The sequence below is a fragment of the Lynx canadensis genome, chromosome A1, assembly GCF_007474595.2.
Source record: "Lynx canadensis isolate LIC74 chromosome A1, mLynCan4.pri.v2, whole genome shotgun sequence".
Classification (NCBI taxonomy): domain Eukaryota; kingdom Metazoa; phylum Chordata; class Mammalia; order Carnivora; family Felidae; genus Lynx; species Lynx canadensis.
Genome location: NC_044303.2, coordinates 222,685,525 through 222,708,315, shown reverse-complemented (window position 1 = coordinate 222,708,315; position 22,791 = coordinate 222,685,525). Strand labels below are relative to the sequence as shown.

At 36.8% G+C, this 22,791-nt stretch overlaps 1 protein-coding gene across 1 annotated transcript in view; it reads right to left on the bottom strand.

The window, feature by feature from the left end:
* LOC115525123 (cadherin-12) overlaps positions 1 to 22,791 on the bottom strand; it is a 93,790-nt gene that overhangs the window by 21,968 nt on the left and 49,031 nt on the right. Inside the window, exon 5 of the mRNA XM_032594644.1 lies at positions 7,520 to 7,656. Coding sequence (XP_032450535.1) covers positions 7,520 to 7,656 — 137 coding nt within the window. The remainder of the gene's footprint in view (positions 1 to 7,519; positions 7,657 to 22,791) is intronic.

The following is a 22,791-nucleotide window of genomic DNA, read 5'->3' as shown; positions in this document are numbered from 1 at the left end:
AAGGGAGGGGAAGGTCAGAAGGTTGTGGAAGCCAGGGAAGGCAGGAATGCTTTGCATGGACAGAACTAAAGTAAAGGAAATAAGAAAGGAAGAGTGACTTCCCTTCACTTCCCTCCCTTCCCTTCCCCTTCCCTACCTTCCCTTCCCTTCCCTTCCCCTTCCCTTCCCTCCCTTCACTTCCCTTCCCTTCCCTTCCCCTCCCTTCCCTCCTTCCCTTCCTCCCTTCATTCCTTCCCTTCCTCCCTTCCCTTCCCTTCCCTTCCCTTCCCTTCCCTTCCCTTCCCTTCCCTTCCCTTCCCTCCCTTCAATCACTTAGAGGACAGGCCTTGTATTTCTTCCTGAATTGGTGTTTTTCCCATCTAAAGTTCCATTTATTCCCACGTCTGTTACTTGATGCTGGTGGTTTGCTAGAGGTCTGGGTGAAAGGATAGACAAGAATATTCATTCATGGTCTCCTTATGTAGACTGGGCTTCATTGCAATGCACATAGTGGCTAAAGTTCAAGGGCAAGTATTTTAAAAACAAAAGAAATCAGACAGAAACTCTTGCTTTTATGACCTAAGATGGTCACATAGAAATACACCTCCTCTATGTTAGTCAAGGCTGTCACTAATCCACTTCAAAATTCAAGGGAAAGGAAGATAGAACACAATTCTTTTTCTTTTTTAAATTTCTTTAATGTTTACTTTATTAATTTTTGAGAGAGAGAGCAGGGGAGGGGGAGAGAAAGACAGAGAGGGGGAGAGAGCAGGCTCCACACCGCCAGCACAGAGCCTGAAGCAGAGCTTGAACCCACGAACCACGAGATCATGACCTGCGTGGAAATCAAAAGTTGGATACCCAACCGACTGAGCTACCCAGGTGTTCTGACAGAACCCAATTCTTTATGGAAGGAATGTCAGCCTCACTGTCAGAAGAACATATGAGAAGAGAAGGACACAGTATGCCCATTTTTGGAACTTATAATCAGAAATCTCTTTCAGAAATGGTTCACTAGTAACTAGCATTGTAACCTTTAATAAGTCCTAGGAAGACTAAATTTTATTTACTTTTTAGAAGTTTTTTTTATTTAAATTCCAGTTAGTTAACATATAGTGTAATACTAAACCTAACCAAAGAGGTGAAAGATCTGTATTCTGAAAACTGTAAAACACTGATGAAACAAATTGAAAAGGACACAAAGAAATGGAAAAACATTCATTCTCATGGATGGGAAAAACATATTTTAAATTTAACAGGGAAATCAGAACTGATAGGAACTTAGGTCCCTGGTGCCATCCTCCTCGGTGTGGGGGGTTTTGCATAAAGGGGCAAAGAGAAGACCCTGGCTTTATCCACAGCTCTCTTCAATGTAGAATATCAGGATTCCACATAAGATTTCATCTGATGAAGTATCCTGATAATCTATCTACAAGTTTGAAAATTACAGATCTATCAATCCCCAGTTACAGGTGAGGAAACTTTGGTGTGATCTTGCCCTACATTTTCTTGTCAGAGTCAAGACTGGAATCCAAGTCCACTCACTATGCTTTGCACTGTTGTATGATACAGGTCAGTGAACTCAAAGGATAAGAAGACACTGCCTGAGATCTGCCCATGTGTGTGATAATCACTTACTTTCGAAGAGTAACACTTGGGTTGCTATCTAGCCACCATGCTGGGAGAGAGCCCAGTTCACATTCGAGGATCAAATTACAGTTATAATTTTTTGTACTAAATATTCAATAAATACTGGCCAAATAATAGAATATTTCCAGGAACCAGTGAGAAATGTAATTGAAAATATTTGGAAAACTGTAAAGGACTAACAAACACAACTTTCCTAGTATGTTAAAATACACTGGAGCTATTAGGCTTCCTCATTTAAAAATGGCATCTGCTTTGGGGTGCCTGGGTGGCTCAGCCAGCAAGGCGTCAGACTTCGGCTCAGGTCATGATCTCACATTTCGTGGGTTCGATCCCTGTATCGGGCTCTGTGCTGACAGCTCGGAGCCTGGAGCCTGCTTTGGATTCTGTGTCTCCCTCTCTCTCTGCCCCTCCCGCACTCAAGCTCTGTCTCTTTCTCTCTCAAAAATAAATAAACATTAAAAAAAATTAAAAAAAACATGATTTCTAAAGAAAAAGGAACCTTTAAAAATACAGCCAGTTTTTTTTTCTCCCCAATGAACACACTAGAGAAAACCTATTATTAATTTTAAATATTTGCAATACCGCAAAGCCCTTAGATACTCTGAATTCCTGGAGAGCAAGAGCTGAGTCATATTTGTCTTTAAGCCTCCAGAGTTTAACACAGAGCCTAGTACATTCTAGTAAATGAAATATATGAATGTCAAAAACAGACTAAACTGAGAGGCAAAAGTGGGTTCAATACAACCAATAAACCAGGAAACTTCTGTGGATCATGACCCGCGAGCACCATGATTGTTGGTGTATTTTCCTTCACCTACGGTCAACAAGACTACAGATGCCATTTCACTTTATGTTCAACTCTCTATAATTTAAAAAATTCTTCTCAAGTGACTTTCTTTAATATGATCACAGAAAAATAAGTAAACATGGTGATTTTATACAAATAGTTAATAAATGTGAGTCGGTATATATCAAATTTCTGAAGCATGCCAATTCACTACAGAACTGTAGGTAGATAGATAGACAGACCTAGGTAGATAGATAGACAGGTAGATAGAGATGATAGATAGATATGATGACAGATATGGTGATGATAGATAGATAGATAGCAAGACTAACAATAATTTCAATTTAATTATATGTATGTTGCAAATGTATAAATAAGTTTTCACTATTTTGTACTTATGCATATGAAAGTCACTATGACTAGTTTAACTAACAACTTACTTAAAATACAGCTAATAAAGCACAGGCAAGTGAGCAACTGTCCCTGTGGAATTCTGTTTTGTGGGGAGAGAGTCCAGGACTCCCATTATTTTTTGGTCACGACCCCAGGTGTGACAGGGGCTGCAAAGGAAATAACTCTGAGCCTCCATTTCCTACCACTCACAGTGTGGACCATAATCCTCATCTTCATTTAATGTATATCAAGCTACAAGACTTGTTTAGTTTATATTATTATTATTGCTTATTATTATTCTAGAAAAATTAGGTACTTTCTTCTCTTTTAGTCTAAGAACATAATTTCATGGCTAGCTACGTGGCATGCAGGCAGATGAATTCCTCAGAAAACTGTACCACAAAATCTATTTCTTTCTGTTTAAACAAATCTATTCTTTCTGTGTAGTAAGCTACACAGAAAGTAAGCTTTCTGTGTAGAAGCAGTTTCTAACTACTTCTAAACTTTAATATCCTTAAGAATAGACTTCATCTTGTTTTTCTCATAAAACACAACAAATCGTGTTTTGCATATAAATGACACTCTGGACAAGCTTATGACAACAAATGTATGAATTTGTGTTTAGTCTGAATTATGGATAGTAATGCCAGAGGTTAATTTTTCTGTACATACAAAGATGATATCCTATGCATTATGTTGAAGTAAAATGAAGTTATAACAAAATAGCTTTATATGCCAAATAACCTCAAAAAAAGAATTACCCAACAATTTGATCCCAACTCATAATGATATATTTACATACAAAATTTTCCCCAAATGACAGTTAGTGAGTCAATTCACTGATACTTGAGCTGTTCCACAATAAATGCAAACAATCCATTGCCATCTGGATAAATATATGACTGAGAAAAGAATTGTCTCTGGTATCATTTGTTTATTTCGTAATTATATAAAATATGTTTTAGGGCTTTAATGTAGATATTTTAAATTATCTTTGTCTAATGATATTTGTTACAGCAACACCAAAAATATATTGGAAACATTTGTGTGTTGATAGTTTCTGATAATTTGAATGAAGTGAATTTTTGGAGCTTCTATCTTTTTCAAGATTCTCAAGAATTAGTATCATAAAAACAGCAAAGCAGTAAAGCATAAAGAATTATTAGGAGTCTTATAAATTATTTGGACCTCCAACTATAGCAACACTGATTAATGACTGCTTTTTAATTAATTAAAGTTATTCAATCATTGTAACATTTCATTTTGCCTGAGATTTTATATGTAAGGGTCAGGCTGAAACATATGCTAGTTCAATGTGCAATAAGGTATACTTACGTGTTTTTTTTCTTCTTGCCAGTACAATGTAAGCTATTTATTTCTCAGTCATTCACCATGATAATGGTTACCTGCTTAGCTGGCTAGTTTGATCAGTGAAAACAGCCTTATGCATTAGAATATGAATACATTTTACTTTTAAACTCTGCAAACTCAAGCAAAATAAAGCCCACAATAAGCTATTCTTACTGTAAATCTTTAATTATCATGAGGTATGTGTTTAGTCTCTTTATTTTTCACATGATTGCATAGCATTTACCCCAGCAGACTTCCTTGAGGACTCTAAAATACAGTGGTCTATGAACAGATACTAGAACAGATGAGGGAGATACATATTTTAGAAATGATTATATATATGGATATATATGGACATATATACATATGCAGCATATATATACATACATATATGTGTGTATATATACATATATATGTGTATATATATATATATATGTGTGTGTGTGTGTGTGTGTGTGTGTGTGTATTTATGTATTATGTGTCTAAATCCCAGTTCTACATATTTCCCAGTGAGGGCCAACATAAATAATGAGAATCTACTCATGAGGGTTTCCAAATTTGCCTTTAAGTAAATTCTAGAGCCAGCATGTGCCCCAATCATGTTGATAGCTAAAAGAAAATGAATTTCTCTAAATATGAAAAATCTAAAATTGAGAATCAGTGGTGCCTGCTTCACTGACAAAGCACAAACTCTCGTCTCATCTTCTACAAGTTGGAGCACAAGGCTCTGGCTGGAGGTGTCAGACGTGCTACTATCGTGCAATGATGATGTTTTCGTGGTCTACATAGCCACTGGGGAGGAAGAGACCTTCCAGAACTACAGAACAGGTGATTAATGAACTATCTGCAGACTTTCATCTTCAGTTAAGGTACAGAAGCCTACTAGTCCTACTTTGAAAAATATGCGCGTTGTGTGTGTGTGTGTGTGTGTGTGTATTAAGACGAAAGTCTCAGTAAGATTAGTTTTCTAATGAATGATCTTTTATTATGGGCAATATGTCTTTGCTAAATAAAAGTGATTTGAAGAAACTGTCTCTGCTTAGCTGTCACTTATTACGTATAAGCCATTAGAGTGAATGGTTCAGGAAGGTCTTACAGTCTATAACACAAACAATTCATTTTGACCACATTTGCTGAAGATCTTAAAGCTAAACTTTATTTTCTAACTACAGTATGGTGAAGCTATCCCCCAAGACTCGATGAGTAACATAGATGAGAGCTGACATGAAAGAAATGATGAGTAACAAATGTAACTGTAATCGGATGTGGTATAGGAGGCGAAAAAAGATGCCAAGCCCAAAAGCAGTCTTCAGGAAAACACCCAAAAGAAGACAGGTGTCCTCCAAAAAGGGAAGACCAGCATTCTGATCTCTTGACGATATGTCTGCTCTAGCAGCTCTGGGAGCTGACTGGATGATCTGCTCTCAAAGCCTGAGTACAGAGGACATATTTTTGTAAGGAGATGGCAGGACAGAGAAATCATACGGTACAAGAGCAGCTTGTAAAACACCTGTTCAGCGTAACAAGGATGGGTGAATTTCCTCAGGGTCAAGTGGGCAAACCGAAAGCTAAAATTGAGAAATCATGTTATAAACTCACCCAAGAAGACTGCCTTCTATGCAAGGGGGCCATGGAATTGAGAAGCCAGAAGATGTACCACTGAGTACTCATATCACGTTCCTATGCAGATGGGATGCCCAGAACCCGCACCGTCAGATAACTCAAAGTTCACTCAAGAAGACGATGTTTGGGCAGCAGCCTTTCCTGCCAGTCCATTTAGTCCTAGAAGCAGTGGCAGCCAATGGAGTATCATATCGGGCAGATAAGATAGACGTGTGTTTCCCTCTCTCTTTTCCACTCTGACAGGCTGGAGAACGTGTACCCTACAAGCGAGGGGTCACAGTTCCAACTTACGGTGTCACTGAGTTCTGCAGTTATCTATTGCCATGCCACAACAAATAACCCTAAAATGTAGTTGCTTGAAATAATTACTGTTTTAGACATTCTCACAACATTGTAAGAATCCGGGCAGGGCTGGTCTGGGTACATGTTCTGTTTCACACGGCATTGGTGGATGTTACACTGTGGTATTCAGCTAGTACACTTTCCAAGACAGTCTCACTCACATACTCAGCACCCTGGAAGGTATGATGGGAAGGTTGAGCTGAACTGGGATGGTCAACCTGACCACCCACATGTGACCACTCTAGAATGGTAGCCTCAGGGTAATCAGTTTTTTTTTATGTGACAGGTCAGTGTTCCAAGAAACAAGGTGGAAGCTGCATGTTCTTTTTTGTAAGTCTGTCCTTTAATAATCAGAATAACCTAGAAGTAATGAAATCAGTTAAAGACATCATTAAGGCCTGAGAATAGGTGTCTAACTATTCTTGTTTAGTCACAATTGTTGAAGATAAACGAAACTGTTTAATATTTACACCCACTGAGTGGAGACTGAACAAAAAACCCCTCAACAGAAATATTCACATTCAGCTCTCCCCTGCACAGAAAAAGGAAATTAGCTGCCAAAGTAGCAGATGAACAAAATAAAATAAGAAGGAAACAAAATGAAAGACACTCAGAAGGGATTTCCCCAAGCCTTTCACAAGACCAGAAGCAGATGACTGGGAGATGCACTCATTTTGCAAACTACATTGAAAACCATTAGTCACCATTCCCCCGACTAATCTGTTACCTGAGGAAGCTGCGATAATATCCTAAGTTGTCCAGACAAACATATATGGCCCATGCCACTTTCAGTCTAGAGGATTGTCTTCTAGACCAAGCAGACACCAACACAAGGGATCCGTCCTAGCAATCCTATTGATTCTGAGGGATTCCTTAAAGAAAACCACTTATAGCTCCTGCATATTCCACAGTGACATTTATAAAAAAAATCACATTAAAATTACATTCTACGAAAAAAGAGAGAAGGAAGAGGGGTGATTTTAAGAATACTCTCTTCAGTTTGAGAAAATATTTCAGAATGGGCTATTTTGTGTGATAATGAATTCCTCCTGCCTGGCCTCTGAAGCTCCCAATATTGTATACAGGGGTCTGGTGTGGAAGAGAAGCTGGAAAGCTGGCAGATTTTTGCGGGCACAGCATTGAAAGGGATGAGGTCACACAATGAAATGCACTCACTGCTAGATATTCATGCAAGTCTGCAAACAGGGCTCATTGGCGGCTGTCACAATTTCTCCGGACTTACGCTACGAGGGAAAGGAACAGGTTTCTGAGTTTCCCCAGGAGACCACTCAGCTGTCAGTCCAAAAATGAAAAACACTTCAGCAGGGACTCGTTTAAGAGTGTTCAATCCAAAGAACTGCAGTATAACATTGATTCTGTCCATGCCATACTTACTAACTTTACTCGCAATTATGGAGAAATTATACTGCGCGGTGCTTTCTCTGTCTAGTAATTCATTAGTGGCGATGGTTCCTTCAGTTCCATCTATTGTAAAGTAGCTGTCCCCATCACTCTTCCAATCTATGAAGTACCTGTATATAAAAAGAGTAGATGCAAATGTGCAATGATTACACATTAATCATAATGGCAGTCAGGCTAACTTGACACAATTCCTTATTTTTCTCCCTGTAGCTATTACCCACCTTGCAATAAAGAAGAGTGTAAATGACAGCTTCTTTATTGCAAAGTCAGTATGCTCAAGGGGAAACTGGAAATAATGAAAGATTTAGTACTCCTGCTGTTCATATTATTTTAGGGTCTTGACACCTTGAAAGCTCAGCAGAGACGAAAATTCTAAAGCTGACCATGGGTTTCGTTAACCTGCTGAATATTAAAACTTTTCCAAGCAGTAAGAGATTCCTTAATGGTGGCTGCGGGAAGAACTGGGGGTGGGGGAAGCATCTGGATACAGCTACAAAGAACTTTGGCCAGAACAGAGGTAGACTCTTCATTTCCACAGATAGGAAAAAAAATCATATTATGGAAACTAAGGGGCAATTTTGTAACTGACACTGTGGAATTTATAGAGAAGTATTTCCCTCAAACACATATAAAGGAGACACTGTTGTTTTATTACTCTATGTCAGTACAACTTTCTAAAACAAACAGTGAGCAATGTCCCTTTATCTTCTTTATTAGTTAACCTTTTGATAATAACAGATGTTACCTTCTTCATGTGAAGAAGCTGAACTAAAACATTCCAAGAAAATTAATTACAAAAACCAGAAATTGCAATTATATAAATCTTTATGCAGCAGAGAGAGTGAAAAGTCTTTTTCAAACACATATTTTCAATCATAGTAATAAGCATTTTGAAATCTTAGCATGTACCAGATAATGTTCTAAATGCTTACTTGTATTACCTTATTAAATCCCCACAAAAACCAAAAAAAATAAGAATTATTCATCTCCCCACTTTGCCTATGAGGAAACTGAATCATCGAGATATTAAGGAATCTGCCTCAGTTCACATAGAAACTTTTAAAGCGGATATTTGACACACGTCGTCAATCTTTTCCATATAATTATCATTATGTAGTCTTACCAATTTTAAATCGAACTTTATGTGAAAGAGCTCTGCTCATCAAAAGGCTCAACGTGCAATATATGTATCACCATTACTCTGGCCTGGGAATCATGACTAGGTCAATACAAACAGACATCATCGAAGTGAGCCCATCTAAATCCCCAGGCCAAAGAATCCGGTTGTTCATTGTGGAGTTAGTTAAGCCATGCATTTCAAAGTAAAAGTTATTGTTTTGACAAGTTGGTTATTTAAAACTGGGGCTAGAGGGGGTGCCTGGGTGGCTCAGTCGGGTAAGCATCCGAGTTCGGCTCAGGTCATGATCTCACAGTCTGGGAGTTAGAGCCTCACACAGCCTCAGAGTCTGGAGCCTGCTTCAGCTTCTGTGTCTCTCTCTCTCTGCCCCTCCCCTGTTCATGCTCTGTCTCCCTCTCTCTCGAAAATAAAATAAAAACACTAAAAAAAATTAAACTGGGGTTAGTTTGCATCTCATTTCAGCGCTAGACTAAAACCAATTGCTTTCATAGATGATATTTATGACTCTTAACTTGTTAACATTTGTTAGTAACTGCTAGGATCAGAGTATGGGTCATGCCGTTAGTCTGCCTTGGATACTTTCGTGGTTGATTTGAGGGGTGAGAAGGCATTGATGTCTTATGGTTTCAATGTTGCATCCTGTCTCATAGGAATGCTCTCAGAAATGAATATTACAGAAATAAATATATAAATGAACTTAAGGCACATTTACAGGTCAGAGAGGATAGAGTATAATAGAGCTATCTCCCTATCACATAATCTCCTTCTCTGAACAAGGAAGCATTTTCTCACAAAACCCCTTTCCAGTACCTTTATCCAATTGAGCGTAAGGATAATTTAGAAGAAAATGGCTACTGAATCTCCTTAGTGACTATAGCATTTCTGGAGGAAATTGTTGGTGTAGAGAAACTGGGTCCGATTGTACAATTCACTAAATATTTTCTGAGTCCCTGCTATATACTAGACACTATACTAGAGTTGAGAGATACAGTAAAGCACAATGCCCACTAGTGAGAAGTCCAGTTGGGAGACACAGACAATTTCAGCGCCTGATAGGAAAGAGAACACACCAGGAGTGCAAGGAAAAGACGCCCAGTTCAACACCCGTTGGTTCAGGCAAACTTTCCTTCACATGACGTTTGATGACATTAGAAAGTGATACAGGAATCATTTGGGACAAGAGTGAGGTAGACAAAGTGAGGACAGGAGGAAAGGCATTTCAGGAGGCTGCGACAGCCATAGCAAAACCATGTTGTGGGGGGGGGAGCTAACTATAAGCTGCCGGGAATCATGAAAAAATATCTGAAAGGCACAATCATATGGAAAAAGTTCAAAGATTTAGGTCAAGGAGGGTGGTATAAAGTACACTGAGGAGGTGGGGCATGTTTCTATGGCTAATGAACATTATCAAGGGGGATAATTTGTAATCTGGTAGGGCCAGGGAGTTGATGGTAGTTTCTTTTTTTTATGTTTTTATTTAAATTCCAGTTAACATAGAGTGTAATATAAGTTTCAGGTGTACAAGACAGCGATTCAACACTGCCCTACACCACCTGGGGCTCATCACAGCAAGTTCGCCCCTTAATCCCCATCACCGATTTCGCCTCCACCATCCACTCACCCACCTCCTCTCTGGTAACCATCTTTTTTTTTTTTCTTTTGGTCAAGAGTCTGTTTTGCAGTTTCAAAATCCTTCCGCTCTGATACCTAGTCTCCTTGTCTTCTATTTGGAATACGATGTCCACTTAACAGTGTAACAGTGAGTGTTGTTGTAAAGATGAAATGAGACAAAATATGTGGGACTCGGCATAGAATCATGCGTGTGTGTACATGTGTGTGTATCCCTTTTCTCTTTCCACATTACCGATTATTTCGTTTTACTTCCCAGATTAAAAAAAAAAAAAAAAGATTCCTTAACATAAAAACATATGCTTACTACTGGGACCAAGTTGTGACATTCACAGTCTTCAACTTTAAAATTCCTGAACCACAGAGCTCCCACACAGACCCCTGGGGTACAAACCATGAGCACAAACATCCAGGCCCTAGTTCACACAATGGTGTTTTTCGTTTGGCACTCATCCGCTATTGTCTGGCGTCTAATTTTTAGCTCCGTCACCGTATTTTTTGGTGCCTCCTTTCTCCGGATGTTATCCTTTCTGGAAGCTTTTTGCCTCCTTCTGGAGTTCTACTGAAACTTATTTGAACATTTTCTACTCAGCTAAATATCTTCAGCATCTTCCCAATAACTGATCGGGCTCCAAGACTGTAGGTCCTGTAGTACGTCCTGGCATCGTCCTGATGCCCTACCTTTGGGTGACTGACTGATCCCTGTGCCTGACTGAACAATAACCATGAGGCAACAACTACCATTTTAAATTGTGATGTTTTGCCCAATATAGCAAGTAAGAAATGACCCCCATCAATGAAGTGGAAATGGAGGTACTTCTACATTTCCTACACATTTTCAGAGAAGACATGACCGTGTCCTAAAATGTCTAGATTATTTTCAGGAGATACACCCTTCCAGAGTGTACATCACACGTTTACTTTAGGTTTGCCACAGTCCACAGCCAATCTAAGGGTAGAAGGCTATTCTAATCGCAACTGCTCACAACAGTATTACATGAACTGTCTAATTTGGCCTCACTCACCTATATAAATGAGAAAACCCCTGAGATAGAGGATCTGAATCATGTTGCCCTTATTTGGTAAGTAGATGAGATTTAAATTTTAAAAAAGGCGTTTATGATCTATATATAATGAAATAAATGTATAGTTCATATAAGAATGCAACCACCGTTGCTAAGAAACCTGTTTTCACAATTGAATAGAAATCAAAAATTAAAGCATTAACTTAATCTTTGCAGACCACTTGACAGGGTACAATTTTATTACTTTTCTGTAAATGAGTTTTCAGAAATGCCTTAAAAAGTTTTCTTCTCTCCATTAGGTAAGCATTCTCCTTAAAATTGTGTCTTTTAATTTGCCTAATAACTTTCTCACGGTTAATGGAAAAGCTAAATTCTCAAACACATTTTGTAAAAAGTCCTTGATGGTCCAGAGTTACTCAAAAGTATTACATCTCATTCTTTAAGCAATAAAGATGTAGGAGTAATGGTTCAGGTCAAGGTAGAAAATTTTCTTTTGTTAATATGATAATAACCAGAATCTCTTCATTCTGTCTTAGTCACTGTTTTGTTTTGTTTTGTTTTGTTTTCATTTTTTTTGAGGAAGATAATTAAATGAAAGTAAATCCCATTCAATTTATTTTCACAAACATTTTATTGAGAACCTAAGGCACATACGACAACACTTAGGTTATAGTCGCTTCATCAAGAATCACAATTAATTTTTTTTCTTAGAAATCCCAACATTTCTCTCAAACTTTGTTACATCTTAGTTGTTAGTTTCCTATTTGTCCCTTTTAGTTTTGTTTTGTTTTGTTTTTTCTAATCCTCTTCTTCATTCTAACTTTCCCCTTAGGAAAATTAAACGTTATATCATAGACAGTATAGAGAGCTTCTCTTGTTGTTTGCTGTGAAATGAAACATTTTTATAAAATTATAATCATTTGGGGCGCCTGGGTGGCTCAGTCGATTGAGCGTCCGACTTTGGCTCAGGTCATGATCTCACACTCCATGAGTTCGAGCCCCGCGTCAGGCTCTGTGCTGACAGCTCGGAGCCTGGAGCCTGCTTCAGATTCTGTGTCTCCCTCTCTTTCTCTGCCTCTCCCCTGCTCATGCTCTGTCTCTCTCTGTCTCAAAAATAAATAAAAACACTAAAAAATTTTTTTAAAAAATAAATAAAATTATAATCATTTAATAAAGTCATAAATCTTCTGTCTTTAAATTTTCCACTTGGAGGCACATAAGATGTTTATAAATACATCCTTAAAGAAAGAGAAATGCATCATAATCCACATTTTTATTAAAATTAGAGTTGTTATATTTTAATTTCCCTCCAGGTTGCTTAAGAGTTTCTTAGTTTTTTATCGCTCATCATCAGGGAAATACAAATCGAAACCGCAATGAGATACCACCTCACACCTGTCAGAATGGCTAACATTAACAATTCAGAAAACAACAGCTGTTGACGAGGATGCAGCGAAAGGGGGACCCTCTCACTCATTTTTAAAAAGTGACATGTGGTGGGGTGCCTGGGTGGCTCAGTCAGTTGAGCATCTGACTTTGGCTCAAGATATGATCTCGCAGTCTGTGAGTTCGAGTCACAGGGGCTCTGTGCTGACAGCTCGGAGCCTGGAGCCTGCTTCGGATTCTGTGTCTCCCTCTCTCTCTGTACCTCCCCTGCTCAGACTCTGTCTCTCTGTCTCTCAAAAATAAATAAACATTAAAAAAAAATAGTCACATGTGGTGTTCTGACTGTGCATCAGATTTTTATGTATCTAAATGCCAACTTTATCTGTCCCTAGAGTTTTATACCCAGAAACTCAGAAGCAGCTCGCTCTAGTGGGAAAAAAGGAAAGGTTAGGCAAATATTGATTCAGTTTGGGTTCTGCCATTAAGAGCTTCAGTATTAAACAGAACTTTCAGTTTCTCATGTATTACAAAATATGGACAGCACTATCTGACTAAATAAGGAAGGAATGTGATCATGCCTTTGCCCATGTTTCTCCCTGTGAAGCCTTAGCAAATCCCTCCAGGCAGATTTATTGCTTCTTTATTATAAAATTCTATCTTCTTACTTCTTTTATCTAATTTATCTATTTTAATTGGTGTTAACAGTCTCTCTCCAATGAGAATAGTGAAATAATTGCATTTTGCTTTGTTGTTACAGTAAGTTTCTATAGAATACTCAGAATTCATCACCAAATTTACTGTTCTATCCATAATATCTTGTATGTATGAGTTCCATTATGTTATAAAACACCTGACTGTTGTTAATAACAGTCTGATGATATTTCAAGCATGGAATTACTTCATGTGTATCTCTGAATATTCAAACATTAATTCTGAAGCCCTTTTCAGGTACCTTCAACTTAACTACTTCCTTGAACTGAATCAAATGCTTGTTGATGCAAGTCACAGTTGGAATTATTTCCTCTCTAGTGGCTGTGGCCAAATGTCTCTGCACTACAGACATTCTAACTAGAGTAATTTACCATTTGACACCCAAATAGAGACATCATATTTAAAAGACGGCTTTTATTTCCCTTTTTTCTGATAACAAAGCTTCATCTCCTCTTTGCAGTTTGTTTACTCGTTAGCTCCTTTACATTCTGAAAATTACTCACATTCTCTTAACTCATCAACTAGTCTTATAATATTTTCTAGGGAGAGGTTTTTATATCTATGATATATTTAAAGTAACTGATCCTTTGTTAGCAAGGATGTGGAGAAAAGGGAACCCTTGTGCACTGCTGGTGGGAATGCAAACTGGTGCAGCCACTGTGGAAAACAGAATGGAGGTTCCTCAAAAAATAAAAAGAGAACTACCCCATGACCCAGCAACTGCACTACTAGAGATTTATCCAAAGGACACAAAGATGCTAATTCAAAGGGGCACATGCACTCCAATGTTTATAGGTGCACTATCGACAGTAGCCAAAGTATGCAAAGAGCCCAAATGTCCATCGATGGATGAATGCATAAAGAAGATGTGGTGTGTGTGTGTGTGTGTGTGTGTGTGTGTGTGTGTGTGTGTAATGCAAAATTACTCAGTGATCAAAAGGAAAGAAATCTTACCATTTGCAACAACATGGTTGGGACTAGAGTGTACTAAGTAAAGTACTAAGTAAAAGTGTGCTAAGTAAAATAAGTAAGTCAGAGAAAGACAAATATCATGTGATTTCACTCATATGTGGAATTTATGAAACAAAACAGATGAACATAGGGGAAGGGGAGCAAAACTAAGATAAAAAGAGAAAGGTAGACAAACCATAAGAGACTCATATACAGAGAACAGACTAAAGGTGGCTGGTGGGGTATTCGGTGGGGGGTGGGCTAAATGGGTGATGGGCATTAAGGAAGGCACTTGCTGGGATGAGCATTGGGTATTATATGTAAGTTATGAATTACTAAATTACATTATATGTCAATTTGGATTTAAATAAAACTTATGAAAATAATAAAATAAAGAAACTGATCTTTAAAAATCAAAATAATATGAAATTTCAAATAAATGTGAGAAAAGTCTATTTATAAAAGCAATTAAAGAAGCTATAGAGAGAAGGGAATGAGCTATAAAATGTGTGTGCCGTATATGGGGTACTCCCTCAGCATTTCAAGATAAAACAAAGAATGAAACCTCCAGCAGGCAAAAGGTAAATGCAAAAAGTCAGTTATAAACAAATATATAAATTTGGATGTTTTGTCATTTTGAGGAGTTAGCATGAAATATAATAGGATAGCCTTCAAAGTAACACATCACCCTAACTAGTATCTGGACACTTAGCCATTGAGATTTCCTTGAGTGTATCACTAGAATAACATAAAATTTTGCCTAAAAATAAAAGCAAATTCATCAATGGATTAGTCAATCCACATAAAAATTAGACCTGTAAGTCTGTATCACAGATCCATTGAATTTTGTCAATAAATCCTCAATTTTGTCTAAATCTTATAAGAACTTTGTGGTTGTCTAAAAAAATGAAAGGCAATGAATCTCAAGTAATAAAATTTTACTTCAATACATACCAAAAATTTATTAATAAAACAACCGTATATTTTGGTTTTTGCTTTTCCAGCCTGATAAATGTCAATGGTGTCAGTTCAATTAAACATTTTTCAGATTTAGTTAAAGTTGGTGTAAGATTTAAATCAGAGTAACACAGGGACGCCTGGGTGGCTCAGTCAGTCAAGCGTCCGACTTTGGTTCAGGTTGTAATCTCACACTCAGTGACTTTGAGCCCTGCGTCAGGCTCCGTGCTGACAGCTCAGAGCCTGGAGCCTGCTTCAGATTCTGTGTCTCCCCCTCTCTCTGCCCCTCCCCTGCTCATGCTCTGTCTCTCTCTGTCTCAAAAATAAATAGAAACATTAAAAAAAATTAAATCAGGGTAACATAAGTAAAGTGTTTAGAATACTTTCAAGTGTATAATATAGTCCATGGTTACCATATTTAAAGGATTAAATATTGTACATTTTTACTGACTTGTTTTGGCTTTCTACCAAATTTTGTTTAATAAGCTACTCAAAACTATGAAATTTTAATTATATTTTCAACAATTTTCTTAAAATTGCAAAGCAACTCAAAAACTTAGGTGAGTATTTCAATTGCACTGAAAAAGGGAAACACTTAGCTCTCCGTTTAGAATCTGGCTGCTTATGGTTAAATCCTATTCTCATCCTCACTCAAGACATAATTGGATCTTCCTAAGCCTCAATTTCTCCCTCTATAAAATAATGTCAGTTATAATGTTTCAACAAAACTCACCAAAGTGCCCGGCTCAAAGCCAGGAACAAATTAGCTATTACAATGTCACTACATACTGATGGTTATCAAATTCACTGTATATCGGTGGCACCCAAAGTAAATAAAAGTAAACTTGTCCATTTTGTGCACGTTCTTTGCAGTAGCTCCTTTTTATTGATTGTCAACGGATTGGTCATTTGAAGAAAGCAAAAGAAGCTTATTCACAAAGGAATTTCTCATTTTTCACGGCAAGTTAAAATCTCTATCTTCTCTATCGACAACCTTTCAAATGAATTATTCTTAATCATTTCATTGATGTAAATTTAGAGGGAATGCTTCTTTCATTCCCAGTGCAATGAAAATAAGCAGGGAATTCTAGTAAAGGTGTTGCCTTTCTCTAACATTGTCAACCTCACCATAGATCTGCTTGTAAATGGGAGATTCTGATGGATAAATAATTGGATAAGAGCATGTCTAAAGCTTATACATACTCAGGTGTCTCACTGGGGGTAGCTTCTGCTGAGTTTCTGGCTAGTGGAGATCAAGGAGAGATTACAGATATGTAAATCCAGTCTCTGATAAATTACATAACTGAAAACTAGCGTTAAGAAATCTGAAAATGAAATTCACCCAAACTCAACTTTTCTCTTTACTTTTGTTCACACAATTCCATTCCCTTCGATTAAAATAGTTTCTCACCTTCTATTTCATCTCCTTCACCCTTGACTTTAAAGAATTCTTGTATATTTTAGAGAACAGTCCTTTATCAGATGTGTCTTTTGCAAATATATATATATATATATTAAAATTCACATTGTGAATGCTAAAGTAAAGAGATAAGGCAAGCAGTGCTCAAAAAGGATTAACTGTTTTATCTTAATGAATATTTTATATAACCTTACGGATAAAATGTTTTCTCCCAATTGCTATCTGAGTCTTCAGTATTTTCTAAGAAAACAGTCCATAAATATAAAATTAGTTTGCTCTCTGCTAAATAATAAAAACCAGAATACAAAAGGGTGATTAGAGTTGTACAAAATGAGAAATTGGACTCTACATAATGAAGCATTTTTAAACCTCACTTTAAGAAAAAGAAATCATGTGTTACTCTCTTTATCAGAAACTATCTTTCATGAATCACTTCATTAATTCTAAGCGGAGACAACCTGACCTTTAACACTACCTAGGATTAAGTATCACCAAAATATATATTGCAAATTTTTAGATCACTAGAAAGATGCAGGGAAAATAACTATAAAGAATACAGAAAATATTAAATGAAAAAATAGGGATAATATGTACAAATGATAGACATGGGGGGAAAGCAGATAGAACCTTATATTATGGAATATTTCAAAGAAACTCAGGGAAAAAGTAGAAAGAATTATGGAATTTAGGCACTACAGTAGCAGCTTTAAGTGTTAATATCTGGTGAGGTTGCCCTATTGACTTTTTTACTACTGTGTTGTGTTTAGGACCCTCAAGAGAATTATTTGTCCAAAGTTGATTTTTGTATGGTGTCTACTGGCAAATGTGCTGATGACATTTAGCTTCCATTAACTCTATTTATAAAAGCTAAGGATCTGAAAAAAACATTTACAAAAAAGAAGAAGAGGAAGAAGAAGAAGAAGAAGAAGAAGAGGGGGAGGAGGAAGAGGAGAAGGAGGAAGAAAGAGTATACTCTTGACTGCATTGTGTTAAGATGGTTCTATATAGAGAGATATAGAGATAATAATACAGAGATAAAGCTCAATAAAGATTATATCTAAACACCCAGGTCTTCAAACCTTTAAAAAACCAAAAGACCTATTATGTTTATATACCTAGATCTGTTTATGGTCATTTTGGAAAAATCAAATGCACATAAATACATACATACATATTCTACATTTCATTAATACATTTCATTATATATTAGTATAAATATATTAAGAGAATTTTACATGTAGTATGTAAGAGAATAAGGAAATATTACTATTAAGTATCTTTTTATTTCATGTATTTGTGGATGGTGGTTAAAAAGTGAATACATATTTATTCAATAAGCTAAAAATGGTAGGTACCATGATAGAGTTCAATATGGTTGGTGTCTTTAGTGAATATGAAAGATAGGAAAAACACAAGATTGAGAGGAAGGAGAAGTGAGTTAGAATATATATATATATATATATATATATATATATATATATATGTGTGTGTGTGTGCATGTGTATGTATGTGTGTGTGTGTGTATATATATATATATATATATATATATATATATATAATTGCCTATTCATATATATATGGCTTTGCCACCTAAGATGGCAGAATTCTAGGATGAAGAAGATGAAATAGAGAGTGAGAAACTATTTTATGTAGGGAATAGAATTGTGTGAACAAAGGTAAAGAGGAAGGGTGAATTTTGGTGAATCTCATTTTCAGATTTCTGAATGCTAATTCTGAGGTGAACATCACTTAGTGGTATATCTGAGTTGTATATGTTTATCAATGACTTTATTTGCATATCTATAATATCTGCTTGATATTCTTGGGCAGCCATTAGGCAGAAACTCAGATAATTGAGTATATAAAGCTTTAGACATGCTTTTATCAAACTGTTCATCCATCAAATGTCCGGCTTACAATAGGATCTTATCTGGAGTTGACACTATGAAAGAAAGGCAACCCTTACTAAAATTCCCTGCTCATTTTGATTGCACTGGGGAAAAAATAGCATTCATAAAGTTCAACAATATGAAAATAAAAACTTATTTTAAAAACTGGCCAAAGAATTTAACAAATCTTACCAAAGAAGCCATAAGGATGTCAAATAGGCATGTAAACAGATGTCCTATCAAACTCTTTCATCAGCAAATTAAAACAACTATGAGATATTACTACACACCTATTAGGATGTCCCAACTTTGGAATGCTGACAACACCAAATGCTGGTGAGGGTGTGGAGTAACCAGAACTTGCATTCATTGCTGGTGGCAATGCAAAATGGCGCAGCCACTTTAGATGACAAGGTAGTGGCTTCTTACAAATCTAGGCATTATCTCACCATATGCTCCAGCAAACGCACTTCTTGGTATTGACACAAAGGAGCTGAAAATTTATTTCCACATACAAACTTGCACATAGATCTTTATATGGCTTCATCAGTAATTGCCGAGACATGAAAGTAATTAAGATATTCTTTAGTAAGTGAGTGGACAAATAAACTCTGGTACATCGAGACAACAGAATAGTATTCAACACTAAAAAGAAGTGGCCTAGGAAGCCATAAATAGGTAGGAAGGAATTTTTATGTGTGTTACTAAGAGAAAGATGTCAATCTGGAAAGCCTACATACTCTATGACTCCAACTATATGACATTCTGGAGAAGTTAAACTATAGAGGCAATAAACATGTAATTGACATACAGGGCTTGGTAGGGCTGGGGGAGGGATGAATAGGCAGAGCCTGGGGGATTTTAGTGTGAAAATACTCTGTATGATGTCTACTGATGGATACAGGTCATTATACATTTACTTGAACCCCCAGAATGTACAGAGCCAAGAGTGAATCCTAAGGTAAACTATGGACTGTGGGTGATTATGATGTGTAGGTTCAGTTGGAACAAACGTACGACGCTGGTGGACATCAGTCATGGAGGAGCCTATGCATGTGTGGTGGCAAGGGATATCGGGGAAATCTCTGCAAACTTAAGTTTTGCTGTGAACTTAAACTTCTCTAAAAATGCTAAAATGTAAAAATCTGGGGCGCCTGGGTGGCTCAGTCAATTAAACATCCGACCTCAGCTCAGGTCATGATCTCACAGCTCATGGGTTGAAGCCCTGTGTCAGGCTATGTGCTGACAGCTCAGAGCCTGGAGCCTGCTTTGGATCCTGGGTCTCCTTCTCTCTCTGCCCCTTCCCCCTCATGCTCTCCTTCAAAATAAATAAACATCAAAAAAAATGCAAGACATCTATGAAAAACTTAATAAATTAAAATGTAAAAAAAATTTACACCAATACTTCATCATTTAATCGTACAAAAATCTCACTAAATAAATGAAAATGAAAGTGGAGAATGAAAAATTAAAGATGTGAAAAAATAAAGATATGGCATACAAATGATGTAAATATGAGAATAAAAAGTAGAGAGAACCTGGTATTATGGAAAAATTCAAAGAAACTTAGGGGGAAAAGGGGAATGTGGAATTTAGACACTGCAGTAGAGGCTGAATGTATTAATGTCTGGGAGTGGGCGACTTTTTGAATTTTGAAGTTTTGCCTGTTTTTTGTTTTGTTTTGTTTCGTGTTGTTGAGATACAGGGAGTGCAAAAATGGGAGGATGGGGAAGGAAGATCTGATGTGGGATCTGCACTGACAGCAGTGAGTCCATGTGGGGCTTGAACTCACGAACTATGATATCATGACCTGAGCCAAAATCGGACATTCAACTGACTGAGCAACCCAGACACCCCTGAATTTTTACCATTTTTTCAAATCTTTTTTTATTAGTTTTTGCTTTATTTCTGAAAGGCAGAGAGAGACACAGCACATGACGGGGAGGGGCAGAGAGAGAGGGAGACACAGAATCAGAAACAGGCTCCAGGCTCTGAGATGTCAGCACAGAGCCCGATGCGGGGCCCGAACTCAGGAACCATGAGATCATGACCTGAGCCAAAGTTGGACGATCAACTGACTGAGCCACCCAGGCACCCCGAATTTTTACCATTTAATTACCACTGAAAATAAATTATATATGTTGCTACCAGATGGTATTTGATAAGCTGGGTCTCTTTTTCCTCTCACCTCCTAAGGATGTTTTGTAGTTGAGCTCAACTTCCTGTCCATATAATAAGATTTTTGATGTATTGGAAATGTCTCTCAAATAAAAATCAGCTACACTGATAGTCTCTTAATTCATGATGAAAAAATCAATGCCAGTTGATTACAGATTTTTTTTCCCAAAACTCTGGTGAACAGACCAAATTTAGGATTTAAGATCATTTTAAGCAGGACACAGATAAACATTTCTATTTTAATGACAAGTTATTAATTATTTTAAATATCACAATCTACTTATGGTAGTTGATAATGGTTTTCTGTTTATTAATTGATTTTACTACTTGATTTAAGTGGTAGGTTTTGGTTAGAAATACCATTAAACAGAAGGTTACATGAATAAGGAGCATTTTAGTTGTTCAATTAAAGTATGTTATTTTGAATTTATATATGGAAGTTTATATGCACAAAATACATTTTGAGTCATCAGATTCTTATCATCCTATACTTCTTACATAGATTGAGTTTAGAATTGAATTATCCCTTTTCCTATTTTATACATAAAATTAATTAGATTAAATTTTCTTTTAAAATTCATAGGATAACTAAGAAGTTTACGTCTTTGTAACAAAAGAAACATGGCAGACTGAACAAAATTATCCACTAAAATCTCTCTGTAGTTCAAATCACTCATACTCAAGACAAATGTTAATTTTCATGTAACTGAATAGTGATCATATATATTAAATTTCATTTCTAAGCTTAAGAGACTACTGTTGTGAAAATCCCTCACTTCACCAGTGGTGGGCAAACTCATTCTCACTTGACTCACAAGAAACTGTTCTCATAAACTATATAATAAGAGGGTCAAAGGATACAGAACATTAGAGACAGGAAATGAATGTATCTAATAGCAAAGGCTAGAAGAGTGAAGGAAACAATAACAAGAAATTAAGCTTGGGATGGGGGGGACCAGATATGGTATACGTTTGACTCCTGAACAACACAGGTTTCAACGGCACAGTTCCACTTATATGAGGGTCTTCTTTGATATATACAAAACAGTTTTGTAAAAGTATTTTATCATCCTCATGCTTTTGTTAATACATTTTATTTTTCTGGCTTACTTTATTTTAAGAATGCAGTATATAATATATATATATAACATACAAAATACATGTTAATGGCTGCTTACATTAATCATGAGGGTTCTGGTCAATAGTAGGCTATTAGAGATTTTGGGGAGTCAAGTTACGTGTGGATTTTCAACTATGCAGAGGGTTAGAGCCACTAACCCCCACATTGTTCAAGGGTCAACTACATTTGGAGTTATTACACCCAACTGTACCTTTCTTCAAAATTGTTTTAATCCTTGCTTAATGCCATTGCATTCTGGTTCTTTATTCTGGGCTCAGTGATAATAAAATAATATACTGGGGTGACTCGGTGGCTCAGTCAGTTAACCATTCGACTCTCGATTGCAGCTCAGTTCATGAACCCACGGTACATGGGATCGAGCTCTGCACTGACAGCATGAAGCCTGCTGGGAATTCTCTCTCTCTCCCTCTCTCTCTGCCCCTCCCCCGCTTGTGGTCTCTCTCTCTCTCTCTCTCTCTCTCTCTCTCTCTCTCTCTTCTGAAAATAAATAAATAAACCTTAAAAAGGTAATAAAATACCCACTGGTATGGAATAATGTAGCTCTGAATTAATGCCTCGTACAGTAACCCTGTGAAAAGACAGTGAAGCAAAGGGAAACAAAGTATACCTAAATGTTAGGTAATTTCACATTTTGATGCTTATTTTTCACATCTTTTTACTACCATTTTTAAGTGAGCAAACATGTTTTCAGGCCCAAAATACGATGATTCATACCCTATGTTTCCTCAACTGACATGATTCAAGCTTATTGTTTACTCCAAGGACATGGAAGGAAGAGAGCTTTCATGTTGACTCAAAAGCGGCTCTTTCTTTTGACAAC